The 19724-nt window shown below is 42.5% G+C and overlaps 1 protein-coding gene across 2 annotated transcripts in view; it reads left to right on the top strand.

The window, feature by feature from the left end:
• CILK1 (ciliogenesis associated kinase 1) overlaps nucleotides 1–16289 on the top strand; it is a 33929-nt gene extending 17640 nt beyond the window's left edge. The window contains exons 7-13 of one of the 2 annotated variants that reach the window (XM_082346257.1): nucleotides 1601–1768; nucleotides 4013–4324; nucleotides 5693–5883; nucleotides 5997–6145; nucleotides 8219–8347; nucleotides 11622–11744; nucleotides 12711–16289. In XM_082346257.1, coding sequence (XP_082202383.1) covers nucleotides 1601–1768; nucleotides 4013–4324; nucleotides 5693–5883; nucleotides 5997–6145; nucleotides 8219–8347; nucleotides 11622–11744; nucleotides 12711–12865 — 1227 coding nt within the window. In that variant the 3' untranslated portion in view covers nucleotides 12866–16289. The other variant, XM_082346258.1, reaches the window with a different exon arrangement.
• Nucleotides 16290–19724: the final 3435 nt, after the last annotated feature.

The following is a 19724-nucleotide window of genomic DNA, read 5'->3' as shown; positions in this document are numbered from 1 at the left end:
CCCTTTCCCCTTATCCCAGCAGTTGGCCCATAGATCCTGCTATCTCCACCCAGTATCTCAGACTGAAGCCCTGCCTGTGTTTGGGGAGGGGGGCACCTCCCCAGTCTTTCTGCCTTCAAGTCTTTTCCCTCCAGAATTTCTTCCAGTCTGTGGACAGATTTATCCCCCTAAAGAACAGCTCTGGTACTGTCCTCCCCTCCTAAAAATATCTACTGCCCAGCCCCCTAACTCTCATTACTTACCCGCCACTTGCACCCCTCCTGGCTCTGTGCTCTAGAATCTCCCGCTTCTGCCAAGTGCATGTCTCATGTGCCCCAATCCCACTCTTCTTCCAAGACCCTCGTAATCTTTCTCCTCCCTATTCCTTTAATCTCTTCATCTTCAACTGTCTTCTGTGTTATTAATATCATCTGTGTACATAATCTGTTTCCTGGACCATAAGCTCACTCAGGGAACGGATTTGTCTTGTGTTTCTTTGCATTTATTTTACACATCCTAGCACCATTGCTGGTACAAACCAGACCCTCAAAATTTTTTTTTAAATTATCTGAAGGAATCATTAATGCCACCTCTTCAAGATTTCCAGACTCTCCTGCTGGAGCCTCTCCCTCCTCTGGATGACTGTATCTCTACCTCTCTTGTGACCTTTGTTACTTTTTATTTTGTGTTACTGTGTTTTTAAAATAAATGTCTTATTTTCTCTTTTGGACCGTAATATCTTTAAGGGCAGGATATCTATTGGATTATTTTTTGGATACCCAACAACATTAAGTACATAGGAGGCCCTCAGTAACTATCTAAGTGAGTGAATGATACAAGCTATATATTCTGCCGCTTCACTTTAAAAAAATAGAAAGCAATTACGTCAGAATGTGTCTTATAAAACAGGAGTTTGTTGGAACTAACAGGGGTCTTAAAGACTGATTGCTCAGCATCTTCCGTCATTCACTCCAGCACTGAGTGCCCCGTAGGTCTGACGCATGAAAAAGGGGAGGACTTGAGACTAATAGCTCTCCTGACTGCTGGGTTTCTAAGCGTTTGTACTTTGACTCATCAAGATGGGGATATAGTAATATGTAGGCTTTCACAAGTTTATTTGACCAAGAACAAGGTGTTTTGTTTTATTTTTCCCCCCCAAAAAAATCTCATTAGCAGTTTCTAAAACCTGTGTCTCATGGAACGCAATTGGGAAAATACTAATTTGGTTCAGCCCCCAAATATCAAGAGGTGAACTGTCTTGTGTTAAAGTTATAAAATAAGTTGGTGTGGGGGGTTCCCTGGCAGTCCAGTGGTTAGGACTTGGCCCTTTCACTGCCGTGGCCCAAGTTCAATCCCTGGTCAGGGAACTAAGATCCTGCAAGCCACGTAATTCAGCCAAAAAAAAAAAAAGTTGGTGGCAAATCCAGTGTCTTTCCCACTGTTCCCCAGCCTTCCTTTTCTTTGTGTCTCTCTGTTAGCATCTTCGTGCATTTCAGTACCCACAGTGCCACCACCACCATAGTTAGTATGGATGTGGTAGTGACATGTCATACATGCCAGAATATAAAGTCCGATCACAGTGATTGGCTGAGCAAGATTTTCTACCTTTTCCTTCTTTCAGACTGACTGGCCTGAAGGCTACCAACTGTCAAGTGCGATGAACTTCCGCTGGCCCCACTGTGTGCCCAATAACTTGAAGACCCTGATTCCAAATGCCAGCAGTGAAGCAGTTCACCTCCTGAGAGACATGCTGCAGTGGGATCCCAAGAAACGGCCAACAGCTAGTCAGGTTTCCTTCCATTTTCTTCTGATGCATTTCTCTCGAAGTTCATGTCTAACTGTGAATAATTCCTATAAATCTCATGGGAAGTATTTTATTAGGTATTATGTGTGAAAACTGGTATTGAATACCACTAATGGTGAACTATATAAGGTATAAGAACTTAAAATAGTTTGAAACTGTCTGTGTCTAAAGTAGTTAAGGTTTAAACAATTTAGTTGTTTTGAAAATTGCCATACAATTCACGTCATAGATCACCCTATACGTGGAAATGAAAATAAACATATATCCACCTGTCTTTGGCAGATGTTTTCCAATATATTCTCTATGAGTTAAGATGATGTAGCAGTTTGTTTATAAGGCAGTACTGGTTGTTGAAAGGCAGTTTCAAAGTGAAAATATCTTGTGAGATCCAAATCACTCATTTTACAGATGACAGAGAGAGAGCTAGGATGATAAATGTAATTAGCATTTTATAGCACTTTATAGTTTGCACATGCTTTAGTGTGTTTTTATGTGATTTTAACGCCGTGAAGGCTCCATGAGATAGGTGTTACTGTTTTCATTCTATAAATGAGAAAACTGAATCTCAGAAAGTTTAAGTGATTTGCAAAAAAAAAGAAAGCTTAAGTGATTTGCCTTAATAACTCCACCAGTAACTAGTACAGATAGTGTACTATCAATGGCAGTTCTGTCATGTGGATGACACACCTGATTCCATACCTCCTGTTTTCCCAATCCGCCCTCCCTCAAGGTCACTTTGACTTAGATTATAAAGTGCACCCAAAAGAGACATGCAGTGCCATGGGCTTCAAACACCGCCAGGCCTCCTGCCAGCCTCTCTTTGTGGTGGTTGTACCCTGGCCCCTTCTCAGCTTGTCTCATTGATAACCCCACTGCTCAGAGAATCAAGAAGGTGACCAGTTCTAATCAGAGTCAGTGATTTGGCTGAGTGAAAGTGATAGAGGCACTTGAAGACAGGGCCGACGTGATGTTAGAATTTGTGAGAGCTGAGAGCTGATGGCTGGGGGGATTAAGGAATGGGAGAAAAGCAGCTGTCCAGTGGCTCAAAGAAGAAACAGCCAAGACCCTGGATGGCTCAAGAAGGTTGGAGAGCGCTCAGAAATGCGCTTCTGGTGATGAAATTCACAAATGGTTTCAGGGCAGGAAGGAAGCTTTCTGATGAACCCAGTTTTTTACAGATGAAAAGTTTTTTAGAGATGAAAAGAAAAAGATTCTGTAAGGAACCAAGGAACCAAGAGAGGAATGTGTACTTTTAAGAATAGTATCAGAAAAGCTAAAAATATCCCCAAGTCAGTTGAGACTTGCAAAAATACCTGGGACTTACAGAGAAGACTTTCCGAGTTAGATATCAGGGTCCAGGACCACTATGGGAGAATCCATGTTATTTGCCTCTGTATCTACACTTATTATCATTACAGGTGTTTATAGCTATGTCCCAGATTCATCGAGAAAGGTTATGTTGTATTCAATGACTTCCACTCAAAAAGACTAGGGGATATTTCAGAAAGAATTGCAAACCCAGCACTTTAAGATTTATCGCTCGGCGATCCAGAAAGCGTGATTATCTTGATGGGCAAGGTTTAACTGTAGCGTGCATTACACTCTTGGCATTTCTGGTGTTAAAGCAGATGCACCTGCTTATTTTATATTTTTTAATTGCGGTATAGTTGATTTACAATATTGCGTTAATTTCAGGTGTACAGCAAAGTGATAGTTTTATATACATTTCTTTTCCATTGCAGATTATTACAAGATATTGGAGATAGTTCCCTGTGCTATACAGTAAATCCCTGTTGTTTATCTGTACCTGCTTATTTTATATTTGATTTTTCAGAGTCCTCCTGGATCATTATATTTGGCTCTCTCCATTTTATTTTTTTTCTTTCTATGGAATGAAGAAATGGGCTTAGAATGGTGCAATGTTATATTTAAGACACACAGCAAATAAGTTACAAAGCCAGGATATTGGCAGAAGTAGCAAAGGGCATAGCAGTGAACCTGGGTGCTTTACCCAAATAATTTGAGTGTGGCAACCAGTCCGTATATTTTACACGATTTTAGATAAGGAAATTCACAAAGGGTGTTACAGATTCAGGATGCTGTTTTATAATTGGTTTGGGCTAAGCAACTGTAGTAAACCGGCCTCGTGAAATCTAGCCAGCAACCCTGAATGGGGTCAACCTTCCTGGCCAGTTTCTTCTCCTAAAACAGCCTTATGTGTCGTTCCAGGCGCTTCGATATCCTTACTTCCAGGTTGGGCACCCCCTGGGCAGCACCACACAGAGCCTTCAAGATTCAGGAAAACCACAGAAGGACGGTCTGGAAAAGGCAGCCCCACCGCCTCACATAAAGCCGGTCCCTCCTGCCCAGCCCCCAACCAAGCCACACACGCGCATTTCTTTGAGACAGCATCAAGCCAGCCAGCCCCCTCAGCATCTCATGTACCCCTACAAAGCCGAGGCTTCCAGGACGGATCACCTTCCAGAGGACAAGCCAAGCCCTTTGCTCTTGCCATCCCTCCACACCAAGCATCCCCAGGCAGTAAGCAGGAAGATTCGCTTGAGAGCCCTGTGTCTGGCCTGTTCCTCTTCTGACCCTACTTACTGAGTGAAATATTTTCTTTTTCAGCAGATAAGGTCTAATTATAATAGATCTGTCTTTGCAATATCATGGAATTGTGAAAAGAGCCTTGACTTTGGAGTTAAAGGTCTAAATTCAAGTTCTGGCTCTGCCTGTGAATTACAATGCCACGCCTGGGGGCCTGGCCGTGGGGTGGTGGCCGAAGGCTGGACGTGGCCCCAGATCTCTAGGGTCTCACATCTCGGCTCTGCTGTTTCATGGCTTCATGACCCTGTGCAGGGTACCTGGGCTCTCTGCTCCTCACTTCCGCATCTGTGAAACAGGGGTGGATAATGAGAGCGCTAGTTATCGTTATTATCAATCCCTGTGGACCCAGTGTCCTCATCTGGAAAAGGAGGATCCTAATGCCTGTTTTGCCCACCAGACAGGGCTGTTCATGGGGATCAAAGGTCCTGCTGCTTGTGAAGATGTTTTGAAAATCATCAGGTGCCCCACTAGTATTTGTAGATCATTATTCCTATCAGTGCCATCAGTCGATGCTGGTAATGCCAGGCTGTTGATTGAGCCCAGCTCTTTCTTCTCCTCTTGCCGTTCAAAAGGAAACAGTGAGTGTTAGTCAATAAGATAATAATCTGACACGGGAGTCTGGTTTCCATCAGCCTTATAGTGCTGTCTGAGAGTCTGATCTTCTAACACCTTTATGCAAAAGTAATACTTTATCTGTCGACTAGCATTCACGCAGTGAGTGCTGGCTCCCGACTAGGACAGTGTGAGGTTACAGGGGTGGTGTCTCCAGATTGTCGACTTTACCCCCGCCCCCCTGCAGCAGCAGTGTGTGTTTGGAAATTTCTTATTGTAGCTAATTCCGTAGTTAAATAGGATCCAGGTCTACTGAGAAGGCAAAGAAGGCATTAATTGCATTGTTTTCTATAAAAGAGCAGGTGACTGACACTTTAGCTATATTCTCTTACATTCTATTTAGGACAGTGTCAATCACACTAACTCTTTCAGAGATGAGCCCTGTTTGAGAATCCAGCCACTTTCCTCATATGTGAGAAGTACCTTAAATTTCTTTTTTTAAATCCTTCTCTTACACAGCTTAGCGTCCCCATTGAATGAAAACTGATGTAATCTGTGCAGGATGAGTGACACAGGTCTGGGACTGTGTTTTGCACCATTGTCCTTTCCAATAAACAGTGCATATTGGGGAGGGAAACGCCCCAGAACCCTCCTTTACATAATCGAGAAAGTTCAGAATGGGGATTACTCGTGGGTGAGCTCCGTTAATGCCAAGTATTGCTTTTTTCCCCCCTCTCCTTGTATACACAGAAAATTCTCACTGGCCTGGAGCACAAAAATGGTGAGATCAAGCCAAAGAGTAGGAGAAGGTGGGGTCTCGTTTCCAGGTCGGCAAAGGATTCTGATGACTGGGCGGACTTAGATGACTCGGATTTCAGCCCATCGTTCACCAGGATTGACCTGAAAAACAAGAAGAGACAGAGCGATGAGACTCTGTGCAGGCAAGTGTGGGCTCCTAGCTGTGCACGGACAGCACCTGGGGTCTGTGAGGTCATCTTTACATCCAATGAGCTGCCCAGCTCGTGCTGACCGAAACCATCTTCTCCCCACTCAGATTTGAGAGTGTTCTGGACCTGAAGCCCTCAGAGCCCGTGGGCACCGGAAATAGTGCCCCAACCCAGACATCCTGTCCCCGGTGTGACACGCCCACCTTGAGGTCTGCGGCCAAGCAGCACTACCTGAGGCACTCCCGGTACCTGCCTGGTAATAAACATTCCTGCCTTTGCTCTGATCACTGATAAGAAATCATGTCCCTGGAATCACGCGTTCACAAAGATCCTGTTTTGGATGGCAAGTGCTTGGGGCTTCTCTTCCAAACTGGTGGGACCACCATAGAAATATTAGCTGAAGCCCAGGCTTCACATTCTTTCTTTCCTTCTTTTTTTTTTTTTGGCCGCATGGCATGCAGGATCTTAGTTCCCTGACCAGTGGAAGTGCGGAGTCCTAACCACTGGACCGTCAGGGAATTCCCAGGCTTCACATTCTTATCTTCTGTAGTTGCCTAAGATGAGAAATTTGGTAGAGGAAACCGGGTCCAGTCCCCAGGGAAGGAATGACCAGGAAGAACCAGGAAGCTTGCCCGAGGTCTCTCCAGAAACTGCCAGCCCTGTGTGTCTTCTCAGGAAAGCAGATGGGAGCTTAGTCACCCCATGTGGCTATACCACAGGGGTTAAGTGAAAACACTGTAGTTGGAGGGTGCCCAGACCTCTCTCCGCATTCTCTGTATTCTAAGCGTACAGTGTTAGCCAACCGTTCATTCACGAATTCATTCCATCAGTAAATCCGTATTGCGCATCGTCCCGTGCTGGCCACTGAGAATCTGGTGGACACAATAGCCAAGAGGGGCCACCAGGCTGCCCACCTCTAGGGCCTCCATTCACATCACAGGCTATGCAGCGACTTTAGCCAGCAGCCTGTAGACAGTATCCTCACCCTCGTATTTTCTAGTGGTGGGAGACAGACCCTAAATAAATGGACACACCATAGCCACAGATGGTGACAACTGGCGTTAAGGGGGATGAAATGGGGGTGGAGGCAGTACTTTAGACAGAGTGGTCGGGGAAGGCCTCTCTGGGCAAGTGACTCCGAGCTGGGCCCCAGCAATTGGGAAGGAACTCCACGTGCAGAGACCTGCTGAGCGGAGGGAACAGCCAGTACAGAGGCCTGCAGGCAGGAAAGGGCTTGGCTGGTGAGAGGCCAGCATGGCCCGAGCCCCGTCAGAGAGAATGAGGTGTTAGACGCGTGAGGCATCTTTGGGGGTCTTATAAGAAATTTGGATTTTATTTCATGAGCAACTGGAAGCTCTTGAAGGGTCGTAGCTGGAGGAGTGACATGCTTTTATTGACATCTGCGTGCTGCATGGGTGAGGGGCCCACAAGCTGTCGCTGTTGTCCAGGTGGGGGCAGTGGTGCTCAGACCCAGGGTGGAGACCTAGGGTGGGGAATGGAGGCCCTGCTGATGCACTGGTTCCCCACTCTTGATTGGGAACAGGCCTCCTAAATACTGCCAGACCTCATCAGGCTTGGCACTGTGGCCTTAGGAGACTGGCCTGACACTTCCCACATGACAGGGTATGGGTGGGGTGGGGCAAAGGCTCTAGCTGCAGTGGGCACAGGCAGAGAGAGTTATTTCTTTTTGGCTCTAGGGGATGAAGAAGGGTAAAGGATGGATTGAGTTTTTCTGTTCTGAAAGCTAGCTGCAAGGCCTGATAGGAGTGGGAAGTGGGTGGTCCGGGAGGCAGTGGTTTGTCTTGCAGTTGAGGTCAAGGCAGCCTTGGGCGTGAGGGAGTCAGGGAGGGTCATTGGTTCAGACCAGAGTCACCTCCGATAGTCCATGTCAGGTTGAGAGGATGGAATCTCAGAATTCAGAAGGAGGAGAGCCGAGGGCTGCAGAGCTGGGCTTGGGGGTGTGGAGGGACAGAGAAGAACTTGGGCAGCTGACAGAAAGGCAGTGGTCTGCGAAGGCGGACGAGTAGGAAGGCCAAGGGACACTGAAGCCCAGGACTGCACCAGGTGGTCAAGACATCAGACGTGGACAGATCTGTGGGTAGAAGTTGAAGTTTGTCAGGCCACCCACCAGTGAGACAGCACACTCACCCCGAAGATGGCATCTTTCCTCTGCCACCTGTCTGATGACATCATCATGGTCAGTTTTTGCTTTGATTGTTGAAACACAGGAAGTCTTTGACAAATTGGATTCTGCATTCGTTTCATCTCTGACATGTGATGCAAGATGAAATATAAATTTTGCATTTGAAAAACATTTCTTCCCTATTAGGAATAAATATAAGAAACGGCATACTCCCGAATCCAGGAAAGGATTTTATTCCATCTAATCCATGGTCTAGTTCTGGTTTGTCTGGAAAATCTTCAGGGATGGTATCAGTGATCAGCAAAATAAATTCAGGTGAGTAATGATGATTAACCCCTAAATGATAAGAAGCAGATTCTCTGGATGTGGCAGGATGACAAGCCGTGGAACCACGAGGGCCTCTCTGGCGTGAAAACCCTGGGCCTCTTTTCCAGGCCCGTGCTGCTCTCTCTCACCTGGTAGCAGGCCTTGGGGACTCCGCCAGCTCCCTCGGGCTCTGCCGTCAAGGGTAGCAGGGGACGAGAGCAGTCTTCCCTGGTGCGAGGGAAAAACAGTCTTATGAGTCTGGATTCTGAGGCCCTGCTCTGTGGTGGGCGACCTCCAGTGTCACACTTCACTGGGTCTGCCTTGCTCTGGCTTCTCCCTTCTGTCTGATGGCCCAGCCTTAGCCCAGGGCATCAGAACCCCTTCTGGTTGGAAGGTGGACAGTTTGGAAGCCCCTGCCTACTCTTTTTATAATAGACGGATGAATTTCAGAAGTCCTCCAGGCAGACACACCCCGTGCCCAGTAAACAGCTTCCCCTGCTGTGGGCTGCTTCCCCTTCCACATGCCACGTAAACATCTGGGCTTCTCTTCTCCCTGCCTTTGTCCATTGCGTGTTCATGTATTTTAAGGAATACAAAAAGGAAAGAGAGAATATATCCACACCCACATACCCACCACCCAGCTTATAAAGTCAGACTCTGCAAACACACACGAAGCCCAGGGCCTTACCTTTCCTCCCTTCCTCTTTTCCTCTCCTTCCCCCCGAGCCCCACTCTGCCTGAGTTGGGTGTTTATTATTTCCATGCTTTGTTTTTAGTATACAAGAAATACCTAGTATGGTTTTGCATGTTTTAAAATTTATATGCGTATAATCCTGGATCTCCACTCATTTTAATAATTACATATACAGCAATTATACATCCATAGAATATATATCACAGTATATATAGTATTACATATACAATATATATAAGTGTATGATACCACGATTTATTATTTGTACTAGAATATAATTTTTTTAATTCAAGTATAGCTGCTGGTCAATATTATGTAAGTTACAGGTGTGCGCTAGAGTGATTCACAATCTTTAAAGGTTATGTTCCACTTATAGTTATTATAAAATATTGGCTATATCACCCGTGCTGTACAATATATCCTTTGTAGCTTATTTTATACCTAACAATTTGTACCTCTTAATCTCCTACCCCTATACTGCCCCTCCTCCCTTCCCTCTCCTCACTGGCAACCACTAGTTCTCTATATCTGTCTGCTTTTTTTTTTTGTTACAGTCATTAGTTTGTTAATATTTTTTTAAAAACATCTTTATTGGAGTATAATTGCTTTACAATGGTGTGTTAGTTTCTGCTATATAACAAAGTGAATCAGCTATACATATACATATATCCCCATATCTCCTCCCTCTTGCGTCTCCCTCCCACCCTCCCTATCCCACCCCTCTAGGTGGTCACAAAGCACTGAGCTGCTCTCCCTGTGCTATGCGGCTGCTTCCCACTAGCTATCTATTTTACATTTGGCAGTGTATATATGTCCATGCCACTCTCTCACTTCATCCCAGCTTACCCTTCCCCCTCCGCATGTCCTCAAGTCCATTCTCTACGTCTGCGTCTTTATTACTGTCCTGCCCCTAGGTTCTTCATAACCGGGTTTTTTTTAAAATTCCATATATATGTGTTAGCCTATGGTATTTGTTTTTCTCTTTCTGACTTATTCACTCTGTATGACAGACTCTAAGTCCATCCACCTCACTACAAATAACTCAATTTCGTTTCTTTGTTAATATTTTTTAGATTCCACGTATAAGTTATATCATACAGTATTTGTCTTTATCTGACTTATTTGACTTAGTATAATGACCTCCAAGTCCATCCATATTGCTGCAAATGGCAAAATTTTGTTCTTTCTTATGGCTGAGTAGTATTCCATTGTATATCTATACCACGTCTTCTTTATCCATTCGTCTGTTGATGGACACGTAGAACATAATTTATTCATTCCTTCTCTTCTTGACCAACATGTAAGTTGTTGACATTTTTCACAGTTAGAGCGCCGGAGTGAACACTGATGCCCCCCATAGGTGGTGTGCACGTGTGAGGTTTCTGGGTATGACGTAAACACGTTAGCTTAAAGGCTGTGCTCATCTTCGACTTCACAGGTTTTGCCCAGCTGCTGTCCAGCAGGGTGTGGGAGTTGTGCTCTGCCCTTGATGCCTCTTGGTACTGTTGAGATTGTAAACGGGTGCTCATCTGAGGGTGTGCAATGGCATCTTACTGTGGCTTCAACCCGCATGCCCCGTTGACTAATGAGGGTTGATCATCTTCTCTTGTGTTTACTGACTCTACGTTTTTTTCCTTCTGTGATTTCCTTGTTCAAATTCTCTTCCCATTTTTCTTCTTATCTATCTAGTCACCAAAATTGCAAAATGTGCTCCAGCTGACCAACACAGCTCCTCGAGCTCCAGACCCTTTTTCCCACTCTGCCTTGAGCAGTTGCCAAGAATGCTCTGTGTTGTGAAGACAGAGAGCAACTCTCCCCCTCATGAACTCTTCCGAATGGATATAACTTCCGTTTGTATAACATTCTTCATTATTCCATGTGCACCTTGAAGTCTTAATACTAAGGCTCATTATAGATACGCATTCACCCATCCGATACGTATTGATTACTTGCTATATGTAAGGCTTTCCATGAACCGCCTGGAACAGTAAGATGAGTAGCACCCAGTTTCTGCCCTTAGAACTCTCTCAAGACAGAAATGACATAAAAAGTGAACATATTTAATATATTTTAATAATGATTAATTTTCTGGTTCTAGACAAGAATACATAGCATAGAATTACTTATAATGGCTAAGTAATTAACATAACCTGTATGCTGATCAATAAGAGAATGGTTAAATGAGTTATGGTTTAACCATACTCTGGAATTTGTATATACTGACATGGAAGGCTAACTCTTGTATATTATGGAGCAGAAAAAGAAAATTCCAGAACAGCTTAAACTTATTATTACAAACAGAAAGAAAATTCCAAATTTCCCCTTTTTTAAGCAAACCAACCCACCAGCCTCCTTGTGGGTACAGGCTACAGGGTCAGCACTGTCTTTGCACACCCTCGCCCCATCCCCCAGTGTTTCCAGCAGTGTGGTGTGGTGGAATGCTCTGCTCGGAATTCACTGTTTTTATCCTAATTCTTTGCCCCTGAAAGTCAAAACCTGGTTCTCTATGGTCCTGCCCCACTGTCCTTTACCCCCATTGGTGTCCTGTGCAAGTCTTTGCAGTAACAAGCTTTTCCTTTTGCAAATCAGTTGGTTCCACCTCAACAAGTTCTAGTGGACTTACTGGAAACTATATCCCTTCCTTTCTGAAAAAAGAAATCGGTTCTACTGTGCAGAGGGTCCATGTGGCACCTATACCTGACCCTTCCCCTGGTAAGTTCTATTTCAGATTATTATTATTCATGAATTGATTCAACAAATAGTTATCAAACAACTGCTTCGTGCTGGACCTTGTAGGCCTAGGGTCCACGAGTGAAGGAGACACAAAACTCCCTGTCCTCCTGGAAGTTGTACTCTACAGACAATAAGTAGACCAAATAAGATGCTCCAAAAGTGCTAAGGGGAAAATAAAGCAGGGAGTAGGGAGTGTGGGGTGCAGATGCATTTTACATAGGGCGGCCGAAGAAGACCTCACTGCAAAGGAGCCATTGGGTAAAGATCTACAGAAGGTGAGCAAGCAAGCCCTATAATGCAGGCTCTTAGTGCCTGGGCCTCCAGGTAGGATGGGCCTGGTAGATGCAAGGAACAGCAGGGAGGCAGAGTGCAGGAATGGTGTGAACAAGGGGAGGGGAGCAGGAAGAGGAAGTCAGAGAGGTGATGGGGGGCGCCCCCCACAGGTCACTGTAAGCACGTCGTCATGACTCTGAGCCACATGGAAGCCCCTGGAGGGTTCTGAGCTGGGCAGTGAGGGGATCTGACTTCTACCTCCAGGCTCACTCAAGCCCCGTTGTCACTAGACTGAAAGGGCAAGCAGGGTGGAAGTAGGGAAACCAACCAGGAGGCTGTCACGATTATCCAGGCAAGGAGTGAGGCTGGCCTGGGCCGGTGGTGATGGTTGACCTGGGCCAGGTTTTGGGTAGGTTTGGAAGGTAGAGCCAATAGGATTTGCTGAACATTACAAGTGGGATCTGAGAAAAAGAGAAGGGTCAGGGATGACACCAGTAATTCTGGCCTGACCACTATAGAATGGGGTTGTCCTTAACTGGGAGGGAGGACTCTGAGGAGGCGGCTGCCCTTGAACTCTCCTTTGCTAATATTTTTGTCACCAAGATGCTCTTTGCTGCACTTTGTTTGCATGGGTCCCGTATCAGTCAGACCCACCTTTTTCTTTCATTGCAGGTTATTCTTCCCTGAAGACTGTGAGACCTCATCCTGGGCGACCTTTTTTCCACACCCAACCTAGAAGCACTCCCGGGTCGCTGCCCCGGCCTCCGGCCGTCCAGCCCGTGCACGGCCGGACGGACTGGGCTGCTAAGTACGCATCTCGGCGATGACTGTCACGAAGCCCTTTGTAGGGGACAGCGGGACGCTCTCCCTCGGCCAGCTGGTGTTCTACCTGCAAGAGACTTCCGGATGGTGGAAAAGCAAACACTTTATAGTTATTCTTCTGAACTGAGACATTTCAATATTCATTTTTAAAGTTTTTTTTTTTTAAATATTGATTTGAATGCAGTACCTTTTTTTGTACAAAGTTATTTTATTCTAAAACTGGGTCCCATTATTTTCTTAAACAGCAGCATTTTGTACATATGGATTATGTTTTAGCATTTTATACAGTCAACTTTGTAAGGAACTTTTTAAAGATTAATTGATTTTCCTTTGGGTTTCCAGATAATATTTTATACAGATTTTTAAAAATAGAATAATAATGATGCAGTATTGCAACAGGGGTGCAATTTAAGGCTACACGATAAAGGGTTTTTTCCTCAATGTGTGCAGATATTTGCGAAGTGGTTAAATTTTAAATGTGGCATGTTCGGTACTTTAGGCTTTTTTGGACTGACCTCAGCGCCAGAAAACTGACCATCTGCCGTTCTCAATACCATGTTATTGGTTTGACTTTTTGATACCGCTGTGCTGTTCTAAAAGTACTATTACATAATTCACTTTGTTTTCTTTTTACTCCCCAGATGAAAGAACTCTAAGTAAATATTTTTAGAAATGTTTATAACACCCTTTTTGGTGGTTGGAGATATCCAGCTGAAACCAAGCTATGCCATGATATTCTATTTTCTTCCATTTTTGAAGTCAACTTGTATAAGTACCCACAAAAAGGAAGCTTTTCAAGCCAAAATGTTCTTCACGTAAAGGTTAACACGGTCACTTAAACTATATCCCTGCCAAGATGCATGATCCAAAAACTAAGTTTCAAAGCAGCAGAAGATTTTTTTATTATCCTAACCCTCAGAATGTTGCATTTAGCTCAGTTTTCATGGCAATTTGGGGAGCAGGAAAGATAGATGGCAGAGGTCCCACTGGTCTGGGAAGTCACAGTTACCGTGATGTCAGTGTCTGTCACGTGCCACATTCAAAGAACTCTTAACCCTTGTGTAGTTTCTTTCAACAGTGAGAACTCTATATGGTGGGCAGAGGCTGTTCCATTGAGAGGAATGTTTACAGCAATTTTGAAAATGACAAAGCTAGTTTGGAGACAGAAAAAGACAAAAAGTCCACTCTGATCCACCTCTGTCGGGCACACTCGCCTCCACTCATGGTTGCCTGAAAGGCAAGAGAGAAGGTCACCGTCAGTAAACGCGACATAATCTCCTGAGTTTATTGACTCACCTTCTCCCAGGGCTCAAGTCACTCTCATTTGGTTCCAGGATATAGCAAGTTGAGCCAATGAAATTGTCATTTTTGTAGGTTAAAACGAATATTGGCACTTTGATATGGTTCAACCTAATAAGTTGGTAAATTTTTGCTTTGACGTATTCATAATACGTTGCAGCTTGAACAAATCAGGATGGTTCCCAAGGTGCCCTCACCTAAAATCAGGGAGTAATTTGTGCTTTGGAGAGTCTGGCTCAAAAATATACTTGACCAAGCACCATGATCGCTGGGGGCATGAGAAAAGCACATGATGGATGTGGATTTGAGAGGTAATATTTTCCTGTTAACAAACTGGCAGCAAAGCTTCAGGAAATAAAGATGTATATGTAAGCACAACTTGAAGCTGAATTCATTTCTGTATTATATTCTCATTATCTCAAGCAACAGAAAATGTGTTTTCAGAGATGAGTCCTTTACTATGAGGTTAATATTTATTTCCCCTTTCTGTATTATGTATAAAAAGTAAGTTAATCTGAAAGCTTACCCAGCTTGCTGGAAAGCTGGTTTTAAATTGTAAATACCCCCTAGAGAACCAGATGGATTGTGAATACCATATTCTTGGCCCTATAGCTTATGTTCAGGTCATTACATTTTTTTTTTTAATTGAAAAACCCAGTCACCTGGTTATTACACATTATAAAATTGTTTTTCTATTACTTTTGTAGGGCCCAAATTCAGAAAATATTTCACTTTTCTTCTTCTTCCTCTTTCATTTGTTTATCAGCAAACAACTTCCCTTGGGAAGCAAAACATGTTTATTCATTTGCAAGTCAAGAAGCTGACGCTGCATTGAGCAAACTAGAAGGCTGAAAGAACAATGTCAGTTCTAAAGAACTAGCAAAATCCTATAAAGTTCTCTTTTTCCCCCGCCCTGAAACGGGTAAAGGATAAATTGAGCATACAAACTGTTTACTATAGAAGCAAATAGTCACCATTATTTTGTTAAGTGAAAATGAAATGCTACCTGTTGCCTATATTTTTAGTTACTATAGACTTACAAAATCTACTGCAAGACACCAAGAAGAATGATGAGTTTAACTGTACCTATCCACGTCCGTACCTCATTTCCAGGCAGAAAGCTTTCTGGGACGTCAGGAAATGGTACAGTGCCCAAAGGTTCAGTGACAGTGGTATGCCAAAGGGTATGTGTGTGAACTGCAGGGAAAGTTGCATGGGCATAAAAGCTACTCTTGGTGTGATTGTTAATTTGACAATAAGCTGCCATTAATTACTAAGCCCTCACCCAGCTCATGTATGATTTAAATAGGAAGAAAACTGATTTTTAAGCAATTTTTTAGACACATCTCTTGCCTAAAGGACTATATACGTCTAATAAACTGATGCTATGTCATCATCTGGAGTTATCAAAAATTGAATACAGTGAAGGCAACCCATGTAACGCAAGAATCGTTTTGTTTTTAAGTACAAATTACCAGTACTGTTGGATGGAGTTCACGGGCACCATGTTTTTCCATGAGGTGGCATCAAGCCATTGTTTTGTGCCATTTAGGAGAGAAAAAGAATGCAGGCTGTATGTTTCAGCTCAATGTATGATCCAAAGCAATATGTTTATAAGAAAAATGTTTGACATACTAATTATTTTATATCATTTAAAGCATACTGTAGCAACTTGTTTGTTTAATATATGTGGTTAATTTTTAGAATTATTTTTACAATTTCCAACCAAAGTACTGTATTTTATATAATTTATTGTGAGGACCTTCTCATGGAAACCCATAGAAGACAAACTGGGGGCAAATATCACGTTAATCTGTATTATCAGTTTCTTATAGTCACTGTGCTAATGTGAATTTAAAATGACCTGAACAGTCTTCTGATGTGGATATTTCAGTGCTGACAGCAATTTAGTCTCCTGGTTTGATTACAAGGGAGTAACTAAGAATATATTTAATTATAAAGCAAATATTCATATGATGGGAAGGTAGGAGGACAGAAAACCACTTACTCAAGCCCCTTCTGAAATAAAATGTTCCTTTTTTGAATAGTTTGTCCTAAGGTGTTTAAAAACGTTAACTTTACTTAAGGAAAATTCTGCTCCAAATAAAGTTACAGTTTAAGAAAAATTGATTTGAGTGTTCTGGTTTTGTTTTTATGTTCTTCCATCAGACAATAACATTACTATTTCCTAATTTGGAATGTTGATATTTTATAACTTCTCCTTAACGCTTAATATAGTGTTACTGCCGTGAAATTGAAAGCATACACTTAGACTAGCAGTAAGAAACGTTATCTTGCAATGTGGAGGCTTCTTAAACTAGCTTTTAGCAAGTTAGGTGACTAGGAATATTTGGGGAAAAAAAAGCAGGTCAAAACAATTTCTTGTTGCTGATTTCATCATGATTAATACCTACCTTGCGTTTTTCTAGCTTTCATAGTACACTCACGTGTACAATATAAACCTTCAAAAGAAGCTCATAACTTCATGAATTCCATACAGGATTGCACAGGAAATTCTTCTCCCAAACATTCTTTGAAACCTTGAAAGAATTTTGAGGGAATATGATTTACCAATTAACCTTGTATTGGTGAATCCGTAGGTGATGCGCTCCTCCGCATCAGAATATCCCCGGACCTGGATGCGGGAAGGGTCAAAGACTGAGATGAGTTCTCAGGGCCTCTGAATATATTGATATATATCAGGTAGGTAGAAAGACACCATGAGTAAGACTGTCGCAGGCTGAGAGCAACTCCAAGGGTCTCCAAGAATAGAAAAGGGTCTCCAAGAAATAGAAAAGATTTCAGGGGCTTCCAAGGAGCAGAATGACCTAAGCATACCTGTTGTAGAATAGCAGAATTATTATAACAGGAGTTTTTAATTTCTCCACAGGCTTGTTTAATGAGAGTCTTAAGACACTACCTTAGTTTCTCTTTCAGGTAAACAAGGTCACTAGGATGATATGACCCCTAATTTATTAGGTTGGACGTATGAAGTGTCCATTTTTGTAGGTTAGAAAAAATTAGTAAAATACCAGCAATTTGATATGGTTCAACCAATTAGAAATAAGTAAATGGAGATAAAGGTTTGGCTGATCAACAACGTTTATAATAATGCTTGTCCTACCTAGTTCAATGAAAGCGAATCTTTGTAGAAAGGTGGGTTGGAAAAAAATTGATAATGACCACCTTCAGCAGGTTTGGAAAATATGGCTTCCGCCTCTCTCACCTTCCAAGATGGCCCACACTGTGGAGTGTGTATTTCTCTGAATAAACCTTTCACTTTAAAAAAAAAAGAAATATATATGGCTTCCTACCTATGTCAAATTGAGTAATCTCTGTGTTAGGTCAGAGTTAGAAAAATGAAATTGAACACATATTGCTTTCCGTATTTGAAAGTGACTTTCCTGCCTCTTGGTGTGCCCAGCTGTTCTTGTTTTTTCTTCTTATTTTACATACTTTCTCTGGATAAAATCACCCTTTTGCTGCCAAGTTAATCCATCTCAGTCCTCTCTTCTGAGTTGTCACTGGCCTCTTTTTTTATTTTATTTTATTTTTATTTTTTAATTGAAATATAGTTGATTCACAATGTGTTAATTTCTGCTATACAGCAAAGTTCTTCAGTTATACATATATATAATTCTTTTTTTAGTATTCTTTTCCATTATGGTTTATCACAGGACATTGAATATAGTTCTGTGTGCTACACAGTAGGACCTTGTTGTTTATCCATTCTGAATATAACAGCTTACATCTGCTCACCCCAACCTCCCACCGGCCTCTTCAACTGTCTAGTGGACATTTCCAGTTGTACGACTCGCAGGAATGAAAGACAAACCTACTCATGATTATTTCCCCCAAACCTTTACGGAGCTAGAAGCAAGGTATTGTCCATTCATTCATTCTTTCAACAAGTGTTCTCTGAACACCTTCTCTGTGCTAAGCATTATTCTAAGAGCAGGATATACAAAAGTATATTGTAAAAAATATGAAAATCCCTAACCTCTTGGAATATACATTCTATCAAAATTTCAGACAGATAACAAAATAAATAAAATACATAGTATGTTAGATGACAATAAATGTTATGAAAAATAAACAAGGAAGGTGGAAAAGGAAGTGTGTGTGTGTGTGTGTGTGTGTGTGTGTGTGTGTGTGTGTGTGTGTGTGTTTGGGGGGGCATCATTCTAGACCTTTTCTCTTTCTCCTTTCCACCTCATTAATATTTCACCTTTTCTCACCCATCTTCTTCAAATTTATGATGCTACTATAATTCACACGGACATTTAACAGGTCTCTCTTTCCCCACCCCACACAGTCCCAATTCATCCTCAACGTTTCTGCCAGAGAAATCTATGGAAAATAAAATCTGATCTCGTTAGTTGCTGTAATTGATCAGCAACACAGGCTTCTCTAGCCAGGTACTCTCAAAAACCCCTCCTGGGTGAAAACAATAATCAACAACATCTATAGCCTGAGAAATAGCAGAAGCTGCCTCTAGAAGCAAGAGATAGTTCTGAAGGCCTTTTGGAGGCATATATTTTTAACTTTAAAATTCATGTGAATTTTTCTATACTAACCTTGACGGTTTTAAAATATTTTAAAGTTCTTACTTATCTACCAGCCAAATTACTTTTTTAGCCTCATTGATACCTCTACCCCAAGGCCCCCACTTCCTTCCATCCAAGAAGGTGCTATGTTTAACCTGTGGCTTAAAGCAGTTTTGTCGAAAGTGTACAAAATGAAGGAGAAGCTCAAGACGATTCACTGGGTCAAGGAAGAAAAAAGGGGGAGAGGAGAAAAAAATATATGTATATGTAAATATATATAATATACAATATATAAAAAATATTATATATAATATAGAAAATATATGTGTATATAATATATATAAATGAATATATATTTTATATATAAATTATATAATCACACATTTAATAATGAGCTGTTACATACATAGCTATATATGGAACTTTGCTTACTTTTCAAAAACACCTCTTTTGTATGAATTACTTGATCCTTTTTTGAAAACATTTTCAAAAGAAAGGCAGACTGCCACGTGCAGCGCCTCATTTGGATGTGTCTGGAGTCTTGGAAGCTTGACTACCCTACGTTCTCCTACAAATGGACCTTGAGAGCTTGTTTGGAGGTTCTAGCAGGGGAGCGCAGCTACTCGTATACCCTTGACCGAAGAACGGTCCTCCTCTATCGGGGAAGGTCGTCCTCTTCGACCGAGCGCGCAGCTTCGGGAGGGACGCACATGGAGCGGTGAGGGAGGAAGGGGACACCCGCCTAGCCAGCCAGATCAGCCGAATCAACCCTGGCGATCAATGGGGTGACAGATGTCGCAGCCAGATCGCCCTCACATCCGAAACAACCCAGGGAAGCACGCGATATATAAACCTGAAGAGATTTTTAACTTTTTGCATAGGTCGACTTGTTTTTCCTAGTCGGATCTCTAAAAGGCACTTTAAAGGCTTAACCTAACTAACACTTAAATGATCACTTAATCCTAAAATTGCTAAAATTGGTGTTAAAACGGGCTTAATTTTGGGTTGTTTTCATATT

Source organism: Balaenoptera borealis, assembly GCF_965194805.1.
Source record: "Balaenoptera borealis genome assembly, chromosome: 12".
Lineage (NCBI taxonomy): Eukaryota > Metazoa > Chordata > Mammalia > Artiodactyla > Balaenopteridae > Balaenoptera > Balaenoptera borealis.
The sequence above is the reverse complement of the archived record's forward strand: the minus strand, read 5'-3'. Positions and strand labels throughout refer to the sequence as shown.